Source organism: Calonectris borealis, chromosome 3 (assembly GCF_964195595.1).
Source record: "Calonectris borealis chromosome 3, bCalBor7.hap1.2, whole genome shotgun sequence".
NCBI classification, from domain to species: Eukaryota; Metazoa; Chordata; class Aves; order Procellariiformes; family Procellariidae; genus Calonectris; species Calonectris borealis.
In genome coordinates, this window is record NC_134314.1 from 21,551,096 (window position 1) to 21,563,561 (window position 12,466).

Sequence of the window (12,466 nt, forward strand, 5' to 3'; positions counted from 1 at the left end):
TGAAATTGCTTGTAAATAATTTCACATTAATAGGTCTGTCAAGTCTAAGATCACAAAAGTCAAAAAGTCATTCTTGGTCATATATTTTTGTATGTATCTATTCCACATATCTGGAGGATTTAGCAAAATGGTACTTGATTTAACAAAAGCTCATTTTCTCCATAACAAATCTCAGTCAGTTCAGTGCTGAGGTCTCAGAATTATACACTCAATTCTGAAGTTTCAGCATGTTTTTATTTGGAGTCCTTTCTGTACAGCGGTAGATGATGTCAGCAGAAGGAACCGTAATGCTTTGCTTGTATGGGTCTAACCCAAGCGCCGACTTTGGTAGCTAGTTACAACATTTTGTAGCTACTATGTACGTACAGCAGACTACAAAAATCTATGTTCAGACTCATAGATGACCACGGTGACTTGCTGGAATAGAAGATAATTTCCCTTTTTTTTTTAATGAACATAATGAAATAAAAAAGTTGGCATTAAATTCTCCACTGAAGAGTCTACCTGTTGGGGAATCCCAGTCTTCAGCAGCAGACAACTATGAGTTGGTCCATGAGCCAATCAGATTCTTAAAGTGGAATTATCCCACCACTTCCGCAATTTGAGCATATCAAAAGACATGAATTTAGGTATTTTCAAATATCTAAATCCAGGTTTTACCATAATACAAAATACTACATTACAATAATTTATTTTTTTTTAAGTAGAGAAAACTGACATCCATTGCATGGGAAAGTTAAGAACAAAAGGTTAAGGAACAAATTTCCTTCTTTCCATGGTGTCCCTGCAGATTTGCTTTTCAGTTCAGCAGCTTTCTTTGGTTTTCTGAGTCACAACAAACTACACAGCTTCTCAGGTTATGCCACCTGCAACCACTGCAAGCAAGTTCACAAGTCACTTAGTCTGCTCCCTGCCTATTCCGCCTCACTCACTCATAGACTGCTCCTTCATGGCCTCATTCAGCATTTTGAAAGCTCCCACTGTATACGCTCAACTGCTTTCATGGAAGATGCAGTGCTCTCGTCTCTCCAAGGAGCTCTTTTTGCCTCCCCACATGGCAACCCTAGAGCAATCAGGTAGTCTTTCCTCCCTGTTCTTAGAACAAAACACAGTATGTAGACACACAGGATATACATGATACAAAATATACTAACACAAAATAAATCTTGTACTATCTGCTTCTGTAGCCCTTGCCCAAGTAGATGAGACTCCAAATCAAGTATTAGGCACCAGTCCAAACTCTGGAACATTAGTTTGAGAAAGACTATCAAAAGAAAGTGTTAATGTAAAATAAAACATCTGCCACAGGTAACTCCCCCGTCCATGACCACAATACAGTATCCTAATGGGTACTGATGCCAGAAAAAAGGTATTTGGTATGTGGTGAGATTTCCAGCAATCATTATTGCCTGGCTGTCCTCTTATCCCACCCAAATCATAGTTAGATAGCCAGCCTATGAGAAATGCAAACCTACACTATGACAGGCTTCATCTGTTTAATTTGCTTATTCTGAGCTGTGGCGTTATTGTTCTCTTGAGAATCATAGAATCATTAAGGTTGGAAAAGACCTCTAAGATCATCGAGTCCAACCACCAACCCAACACCACCATGCCCACTACACCATGTCCCTAAGGGCCTCATCTACACGTCTTTTAAATACTTCCAGGGATGGTGACTCAACCACTGCCCTGGGCAGCCTGTTCCAAGGCCTGACCACTCTTTCAGTAAAGAAATTTCTCCTAATGTCCAACCTAAACCTCCCTTGACGCAACTTGAGGCCATTTGCTCTCGTCCTATCGCTGGTTACTTGGGAGAAGAGACCAACACCCACCTCGCTACAACCTCCTTTCAGGTAGTTGTAGAGAGTGATGAGGTCTCCCCTCAGCCTCCTCTTCTCCAGACTAAACAGTCCCAGTTCCCTCAGCCGCTCCTCATAAGACTTGTGCTCCAGGCCCTTCACCAGCTTCGTTGCCCTTCTCTGGACACGCTCCAGCAACTCAATGTCTTTCTTGTAGCGAGGGGCACAAAACTGAACACAGGATTCGAGGTGCGGCCTCACCAGTGCCGAGTACAGGGGCACGATCACCTCCCTGCTCCTGCTGGCCACACTATTTCTGATACAGGCCAGGATGCCATTGGCCTTCTTGGCCACCTGGGCACACTGCCGGCTCATGTTCAGCCGGCTGTCAACCAGCACCCCCAGGTCCTTTTCCTCTGGGCAGCTTTCCAGCCACTCTTCCCCAAGCCTGTAGCGTTGCATGGGGTTGTTGTGACCAAAGTGCAGGACCCAGCACTTGGTCTTGTTGAACCTCATACAGTTGGCCTCGGCCCATCGATCCAGCCTGTCCAGGTCCCTCTGCAGAGCCTTCTACCCTCCAGCAGATCAACACTCCCGCCCAACTTGGTGTCGTCTGCAAACTTACTGAGGGAGCACTCGATCCCCTCGTCCAGATCATTGATAAAGATATTGAACAGGACCGGCCCCAAAACTGAGCCCGGGGGAACACCGCTCGTGACCGGCCGCCAACTGGATTTAACTCCGTTCACCACAACTCTCTGGGTCAGGCTGGGTTAGGAAGGATCCTGTGGGAGAGGAAAAGATCGTTGCCTTATCTTTACCTGAGCAGTAGCTGAGTATACTCAGAGAAAAAAAAAGAAACAAAAAACTTGCCCTGTAAGGTGAGAAGGGGTCAGAGAGAGAGAGCGCAAGGATATAGGTGTCTGCAGTTCACAAAAGAGACTGAGACGCCCCTGGGGGTAGCAAGAAAAAGAAAGGCAGAACTCCTGTGAGGTGAATTTTCCCTCACTCCGAGGTGAGGGAAAGAAACTTTGTAAGGATCACAGGGGATTTTGCAGAGCTAGCAGTAACTCAGGAAATCACCAAGGTAGCTGACACTAAACCTAAAGCAAGAACTCATTTGCGGTGGTACAGGTAGGAACTGTTTATAAATTCTTTCATATTCTTTTTGACAGAATCACTGAGATTTTTCAATTTAAAAGGTTAGGTATTTTACTACTTATTTTAATAAAGCCTGGGTTTTATTTTTAACTTTAAAAGCCTTAAGCTTCCTAGACCTAGAGAGGTCTCTATTAAAGTTCTGGTAGAGTCCCATCAACAGGTGGTTTTTATTTCAGTCAGTGAATTACATTAAATCTCTAAATAACAAACAAAACCCCCAAAACACAGGACAGCAGATCAATGTAAAGCAAGTAGTCAGCAAGACTTTATCCTTTACAACAATTTGTCTTATGATCATCATTGCTGAATGATACTGGAGACCTCTTGTGTATAAATAAATCTCATTTATCTAACTTGCTAATTATGTCATAAGCAACCTCCAAAAAGTCCATTCCAGAACAACCACAAAATTAAAATCAAAAGAAACACTCCTGGTGATTTTTAATTACACTGCAAGCTTTGTAACTTCAGAATATTCTATATATTTGGTATAACTATCAAAAATTCTGAAGAGAGCCTGTTTTAACATAAAATGTCCTGAAGAGTATTCCCAGCAGCAGTGAATCTTATCTAAAGGGTCCTACAAGCCCTGCTCAACTCTAGGATGGGTAATGGACTTAGCTTCAGAGAATCCTTAATGACAATACCCAAGAGCTGATGCCATAATTATTCTGTAACAGGCTAACAAATAATCTTCATAACCACTAACAACTTCCTGACCCAGCTCCAAAACCCAAAATTCCTTCCTTTGGTTTCCAGAAACACAAATCTATCCTCTCTCTAGCAGACAGTAACTTTAGAGCAAACCACAGGCCATGGGATGAGGAATCATCCTAGCCATGGAGCCAGACAACCCAATGAAGGAGACAGTTAATGAACCTACTGGCCCATGCTAACTTCTGATCCAGGCCTGATAGCTTTTTGAGAAAGAAGTATTTGCCCTATGAAAAATTATGCCAAGTATTCTGCAATATTTTATAAAATTGCTGATCAAATTCCTATGGCAGAGAATATTTGCTGGCATAATTTAATTTACTATTATGGACAGTCTCATAATAGTCTAGAAAGGGCCAAGAGTCCCAGGCAGCTGTGAAAAAGACAACGATCAATACTGGCATACCACCCTGGTTAGAGCCTCCTCCAAACACAGAAACAAGCAGTCCTTCTCTCATCCTTAAGTGCCAGTTAATCAGTATCCATGTCTAAACCCATGCCAAATCCTATATTTGTTGTTCACAATCCATGAAAGAGTGAAGCAAGCAGAAAAATGTGGTGAGAACTGTAGGCAGGTATTTGCTAGCCATGGCATGAGATAGCGTAGGGATGGAAGAAGTATGAGAAGGAAGCAGCAGAAGCAGATGCTACTCCTGATGATGTACCTATAAGAAATAGTAATAATACTGGTTAATAGGAAGAGACAGTATGGTTGCATTTAAAGTGAACACACCACAGTACTAAAACTGCCAGCATAGCAGCTGGTCTGACTGAGTGCTTGAAGGTAGGGGATCATGTGCCTGAGTCTTCTGGGATGCTAGGAAAGGCCAAGATACTTCAGATTTATGCATGTATGCACTTAAGTCTTGCCTGCAGTGTGAGTTGGGAAGTCCTTTATTGCATAGTAGGATTGCTACTTAGCTTGTTATATGTGCCACTGATGCTCCATGACTGGAATTCCCTTTTGTGCATGGGCTTGTGAAAAGCTCTTCTTGAAATGGGATGCTTTGTCCCCACCACTGCCATTCTCCTTAACGACAGCGTATGGCCCTAAACCAGACCTATTTTCCATATTTTTCTATACCTTATTTGCTTATTTCCTCACCACAAAAATGAGTATTTATGTCAAGTCACATACCTATGATCATCTCACTCATTGAGCTTGGTTTCAGCTGGTATTGGATGGTTGCACAGAACATCCTGGAGAGGAGCAGGTGAGCTCTGTGCTGAGGTCCATGTTCAGTTCAGACGAAGGGTCATTTCTTAAGTTCCTCAGCTCTCTGATCATACTTAGCAAGTCCTTTTGTTGAGCATTTACTATAGGACTAAAGGCGTAAGATCATACATGGGATTGGGCAGGGTAGTACAATGCTTGCCAAAGACTTCCTCATGCTCTGCGGAAAGGAGGCAAGTCTAATAAGCTGCCCAAAATGAGCAGTTTGTATCCAAGATGTCTCTTTCATTTAAGAAGCATTGCTTCTCTGCTGTGCTTTTTGATAGTCTGTGATAGCTTGTCTAAAATGGCACTGTCTTCCCTATTCCAAACAGGTTTTCTTTGAACAACAGTGATCAGGGGCAGACTCCAAATGGTGCTAGCTGGCCACAGGCCATGAAACAAGCCCTTTGAAAGAGAATGGAGGTTTTTATAAGGTGAAAGTTCCTGGTTCAAGTGTTCACGGAGGTTATTTACCTACAGAAGTTTTGCACACACCTCTGGTCAGAGGAAGACAGAAGACGACCTGGTCTCCCTGCTAATCACTGCTTTCTCTTTCCCGAAACAGCACTTTATGGAAGCAGTGCCATGATCTCAGCTTCCCAGACAGGAATGGTTGCAGTGCCTCCTGGTGAGAAAGGCAACACAGGAGTCAGCTAAGTTCCTCTTCTCTCCCATGATGTACCAAGAGGGCACCAATATTCCTGGACCTGCATGAACTCCTTGTGAAGGTGGCAGCTATCTCACATAGAGTGTGTACTGGGTGTAAGTGGCAAGGTTTTGGGAGGTGGAATGGCCCCAGGGGTGGGAGATAGTCAGGGGCTGCCCTGTGCCAGACACAGCCGGTTCCAGGCAGCTCCAATAGACCCACCGCAGGACACAGCTGAGCCCAGCAGCCCAGCTGGTAGCACCTCTGGGAAACTATTTAAGAAAGGGCAAAATGCTGAACAGCAGAGAGAGGAGTGAGAAAAAAAGTGTGAGAAAAAATCATACAAACCTCAAGGTCACTGAAGAAGGAGAGGGAGGAGGTGCTCCAGGCGTCAGAGCAGAGATTCCCCTGCAGTCCATGGAGAGACCATGGTGAAGCAGGTATTTCCCTGCAGCCCATGGAGGACCACGTCAGAGCAGATACCCACACTGCAGCCCATGGAGGACCCCATGCTGGAGCAAGCGGTTGTGCTCTGAAGGAAGCTGCAGCCTGTGGGGACACATGCTGGGGCAGATTTTTCCTGAAGAACTTCAGCCCATGGAGAAGACTCATGCTAGAGCAGTTTGTAAAGGACTGCAGCCAGTGGGAAGGACCCATGCAGAGTAAAAGTGTGAGAAGGAAGGAGTGGCAGAGAAGAACGTTGTGTACTGACCCCAACCCTTCATTTGCCATGCCCCTGCACCACTTGCAGGGGAGGTAGAGGAGTCAGGAATGAAGTTTAGCCTGGGAAAAGGGGTGGGGGGAAGGTGTTTTTTCAATTTATTTGTCTTTGTTTCTCACTGCCTGAATCTATTTTAATATGCAATACATTTAATTAAGTTTCCCCAAGTTGAGTCTATTTTACCCATGATGGTAATTAATAAGTGATCTCCTTCTCTCTATCTTGACCCAAGAGCTTTTTCATTCTATTTTCTCCCCATTTTCTGTTTGAGGAGGGGGAGTGAGAGAGCGGCTGGGTGGGAGTTTGGCCCTTAGCCAAGGTTAACTGACCACAAGTGATAGAGTCCAAGTGTGTATATGATGTCAGTCAACAAGATGAGATAAAATTGCTAATAGGATTGTCCACAAATGAATAGGGTCTACAACAGAAACTACTGGTAAGACACTGCTAGCTTGCCAAAGTCACATCTAAGCTTGGACACAGTTATTCAAGGCATTATAGATATTAGTGTATAGTTGTCTGATGCCTTAGGATAGAAAACCTGAAGTTTCATTATAAAAGACACTGACCAAACAAAGATCTCCAAATGTAAAGATAAATTTCTTCAAATTTAGATTCCATTTTCAAATGGAAATGATATGCAGTAAGAACTGAAATAATGGTTTTAGCATGAAATGTATAGTTCAGCTTAGTAGAGGCCCATCAAGTTTGCTTTTAATAGATGTAAGAATCTAGATGAAATGACAGACACTCTTCTAATGACAAGAGCTAGACCTATGAGACCTATGATTCTGCTGAAATCAAGAAAAAACAAGTATATAGTTGAGCCCAACTTACCTAAATCCCCCAAACAAGACACATTTTAAATCTGTTTTGCTTAATTTGGAAAGAGAATCATATGTAAGATCAACTGGTGCAAAATTATTTGGTCTGATTAAGTTAGCTGATATATTATGTACACTTTTCTACTTGAAACATTGATTTCAAGTGAGTATCTTGAATATTTATATTTGCTAACCAGAAGAAACAAAAATTTCCCTCATCTGCATTGTTCATAAACAATTTAGTATCGCTGCTCCTAAATTACTCAGTTGTCACATCGTAATTCTGCCCTCTGACAAAAATGATCAAAATATCAAAGTAATTTACGAAATATGCACAATTAACGTTATCCATTTGTTTCGTAACTGTCCTGAAAATACCTTTCAGTGTGGATGTATGATTCAAATGTTTGTAAACACTATTTTATTGTATTCAGGCAAAGCGTTTGTAGAAAAACTTTCAGATATCACCTGATGGTACTGCATTTTAATGAGGTTTTCAGTTTTATTTTGAATAAACTACACAGAAGCAGTCATGCAGTATGCATTAGATTCTTATATATTAAGCAATAAAGTACACACGCAATTTTTTATTTCTTCCTGTAAAACACTCAAGGAATGAATTCCTATTTCTGTCACTGTCATCTTATTATGAAAATACTGCAAAGAGGAAAACAAATTACTCCTATCCATTAATTTCCTCTTACCTAATGGGAGCTTTAAAAATGATGGAGCTTCCCTGAGGTACTGAACAGTGATGGTAACTTCATCGCCAGCATTTCGCAGTAGGTGTACCTGTCAGTGTGACAAATAACAGCTACTTTAAACCAAAGAACCACCAGTCATGGAAAGCACATTACTTAAAATGAAATCAACATCTCTGTTGATCTATAAGAAACTCAGTATGAACATTTCTGACTGGGAATGAAGAGTATCTTGAGGGTCAAGCCACACCAACAATGCATAAGAGTAGATAAGACCAATGGAATAACCTGAATAAATAATTTGGTGGACAACCTGACTTTATATACCAGCTGAACACAACTTCTACAAGCAAATTCATTTTATAAAACTGTCATAGGGTGTTTGTGTAGATATAATACATTAATTGTGTGTGTATACACATAAACAGACACATAAATATATATTAATACATCATACATATCTAGATTTTAAGTATTTGGTTTGATTCATTTAGGTGATAGATTAAGCACATTTCTCTGTTTCAAATACAGTCTTCATTTTTGTGACTGTCTTCATTATCTGTAAGTATTTGCTAACCAGAAGGGAACAGGTATACACACACATATGTGTAGAGACACATATTTTCAAACATCAGAATTCAATTAAAGGCATAGCACACTACTGCCCAAGGAGCTTTTTTAAATGCAGAACTTCAAATAACATCTTTGATGGAACTTGATTTCTATTACAGGGCAGAGGTATTCCCCAGTTGCATACCCATGACACTCAGGAAACAGGTATTGCGTTTGGTTTGTATGTGGCCTGCACGCAGGGTCTGCAGCCCTGATCCCGTTTGTCAGAAATGGATGCTTACACCTGTGGCCTCTAATCTGAGCACAACCAGAGCATGCATGTATTAAGCAGAAAAGTAACTAACCACAGCAAACTAACTCCTATAGATGTATTTACCGGTCTAGTGTTGTTCTTGGAGGAAGCTGGTGCTCGTGTGGCTTCAGACCACTATTTTAGCACAACGTCACATTGGCCAACATCATGAGATGCAAGATTACCTCAAACATTATAACTCTTCCTCTTCTGCACGTGAAATAATGCTTCCACCAGTGACTGATGTATTCACTACATGAAAACATCAAGCTTATGCCTGATGGATATGAAAACCCAGGACAGGTGAAGAAATCAAGTAAGCAGTCACACAGGCTAAGAATTTTAGGCTATAAAAATATGCTGGAGAAGAGTGAGCAAGAGAACTGATGATAAAACCCCCAACACTAACACTGAAGAAAACATTGTCTGGACAGGGACATGTTCTGATTTCGTTGATTAAGTGAGCAGTCATATGAATCACCTATATAAAGTACTGCTGCTGAAAGCTTAGTTTGCTGTACCTGTAAAATCCATATATTTAATAAATACTTACAGTGTCTGCCTCTATCCCCCCCACCCATCTTTCAGTCCGTCAAACAATGACTTCCATTGCTAACAACCTGCAGTAGCACTAGTGACCACAGATCAGTCCCTGCGAGGGAATGGTAACATTTTATACTCACTAAATTAGGAAATCCAGCTCTGCAGGGGAGAAGCAAGAGCTCAATAAGGTCAGAGAAAGCACAAAACAAGCAGTCCGATCAGATTAGAGAGCTTGAGAAATGAGGGTCCAGAAGCAAAGGGATAGGGAATGCATAAGAGAAAAAGGTTAAAAAAAAAAAAAAAAGGAAGAAGAAGAAAAATAAAAGTGTCTACAACTTAAGCAAGTTTCCAAGAAAGGACCTGCATTTCCTTTCAGGTTCTTCCTTCCTGATGGACAGAATCCTCCCTCTCCCAGGGCCGCATTTCTCTGCTCTTCTTGTTCTCCACTCAAGCATTTTTACTTTTTTTTTAACAGGCTCAATCCACATTTAAATTATTTATTACCAAAAATACAACAGCTAGTGCTACCTACTCATCCCCAGTACTCTGATATGAGGTGTTCTACTCAAGTCAAAGATTTTGTGGACAATTGACTACAAGAGAACCTGAGGTCTCATTGTGGAAAAAAACATTGTGGAAAAACCCATTATGATCCTTGATTTCTAACTAAATCCTCTCAGGATGATCACAGTAGGAATAACCAGCAACTGAAGCACAGCAAAATTAGAATGCTTCTTTAAGGTCATACAAGAGTGTGTCAGGACTGCAAAGCAAACCAACGTGTCTTGAGTTCTAATGTATAAGAACAACTATGTCTCCTGAAACCCTCTGCCTCTTATTTCCTGCAGTATTTTAGACATTATTTATTACTTACTAAGCACTGAAGATGATTGGTACCTCTGCTACTTCTACCCTACTGTTACAAAGATAGTTCTTCCCTTTATCTGCAGCCTATTATAGCTATAAAATATATATGAGTTATATATATCACAGTCTATTTGATATATACAAAGGCCTATTTTATATATATTAAAATAGACATATATACACATATGCAAAACTTTTAGTCAAGATTCAGTTATCGCATTATTCTTAAATACTTCTGAAATTCTGCAGTAACTGGATGCTTTGTTTTAAATTTAGCGCCTGATTTAAAGATTCTGGATTTCTACATTATCTTTAATCATAAGTTCTAGATTATCTTTAAGTGGGGTAAAGCTCAATAGTTTAAACCTAATTAAACTAAGTTAAATTAAAATAGAATTAGAATACTAAAATAGAATGTTTGTTTTGTGTATTTAGACCAGCTACTTTGCACAAAATGCTCAGAAACTCATGAAACCTATGTCAACTCACATAAACCTTTCCTCAAAAGTAATGTTTTAATATTAGGGTGTTTATATATATCTATTATCATCACATAATATTTGGATGCACTAGCAAGATTAAAAATGAATATTCCTGAACATAGTTCTTTTTTGGAATACATCCATGATGAGTTGAATGGAGCTAAAAAAAAGCACGTCTTATAGACCTTCACTATCATTCTGCATATATAGGTGAGCTACATATATATATACATACATATATATACACACACACATATACAGGTTATGCTTGCTTTGTTCAAAAGCTGGAACAGACTCTTATAATAGTCATATTGGACCATATGTGAAAACATAGTTCAGATATACATACAAATTTGTATGTATTTCATATATATGTATATCTCTATATAAACTAATCTAGAGATGAAAAATGCCTACGATAAAAATTGAAGAAACTGTCAGTATATCCTTGTATATATTTAAATTAGACTGCAGTCACTTTTCAGTCTCTGGTTGATGAAGTTGTCTTCCCAAACTTCATTAATATCCGCATTAGGCCTTGAAATGAATTAATAGAATCACAGAATCATAGAATCATTAAGGTTGGAAAAGACCCAGCCACACCACCTAATGACTTTGCACTGTTTATGCTAAGCTAAATTGCAATGGAGCCTTCACAACTACATCAAACGCTTTTAAATGTGACCAAAATGTTTACAAAAGACAGTAAATCTTTTTTTTTGCCACACTGTACTGATAGAACCACTAAATTTTGGAGTCATCGACCAATAAAGCTTAATTGGAAATATTTTCTATGAGTATATGTATAAAGTTAACAAATAATGAATTACTTTATTGTCTTAAAAAAAAAGTAATTAGTTATGAAATTACATGTAAGCACTTGAAACAGCAGACGTGCTTCACTTCGTAGTCTTGCACGTGACAGTGAATATTATTATAATTAAAAAAAATAGTAAGTTGTTTAAATTCGTGACCCCTACATGAAAGTTGATTTGGTCCCAGAAGTGGAAACACATTTGGCCTGATCCTTGAAAAAAATCCAAGCTCAGGCCAAGTACGTATGGCCGCAAAATGTTCAACAAGTAAATATCCTGCAGGCAGCCGCACTGACATCTGCAGCATATAGGGGGTAACAAATGACCTGATTTGAAATTAGGAGGGTAACGCGCGTTACTGGTACGTGTACGGGGTGCAGTGCCCAGGCGCTGGCAGGGGGGCTGCAGGGCAGCCTCTGTGAGGAGCGGCCGGGGCTGCCCCATGCTGGACACAGCCGGTTCCAGCCGGCTCCAGCCCACCCACCGCAGGGCACGGCTCTGGGGCGGAGGTAGAAGACTCGGGAATCAAGGAGTGAAAAGCGGTGGGGGGGAAGCTGTTAGTTCAATTTTTTTGTCTCTGTTTCTCACTACCCAAATCTATTTTAACTGGCAATAGAGTTAATTAATTTTCCCCAAGTCGAGTCTATTTTGCCCATGATGGTAATTGGTAAGTGATCTCCCTTTTTTTTTGACCCATGGGCTTTTTCATCCTGTTTTCTCCCCCTCTCCTGCTGAGGAGGAGGAATGAGAGAGCAGCTAGGTGGGCATTTGGCTGCTGGCCAAGGCTGACCCACCACCGTGGGTTCGAGAGAGATTTACACAAAAAAAAAAAAAAAAAAAAGTTAAAGGAGTGTAGCAATGCTATCCACATAGTCTAGGTTCAGCCTGGGTGCAACAATGCCAAAAAGGTGATATGGTAGGAAGAGAAAAGGACACCCAATGTATTCCCTTCCAAAGAAAAAACATCAGAAAGTCAGTACCAGGGCAGGAGGAGGTCAGAGATGTAGTACAAGATCCTATCACCGAATGCTGCTGTTTCTTGTGATACCATTTTACTTGTCATTGTGTGATAAATATATTAATAATGCTGACTTCAGCTTACAATCCGTGTA

At 40.6% G+C, this 12,466-nt stretch overlaps 1 protein-coding gene across 1 annotated transcript in view; it reads right to left on the minus strand.

Annotated features, from left to right (window-relative positions):
* Nucleotides 1-12,466, minus strand: part of SNTG2 (syntrophin gamma 2) — a 326,817-nt gene that overhangs the window by 108,409 nt on the left and 205,942 nt on the right. Inside the window, exon 7 of the mRNA XM_075145143.1 lies at nt 7,786-7,873. Within this exon, the coding sequence (XP_075001244.1) occupies nt 7,786-7,873 (88 nt within the window). The remainder of the gene's footprint in view (nt 1-7,785; nt 7,874-12,466) is intronic.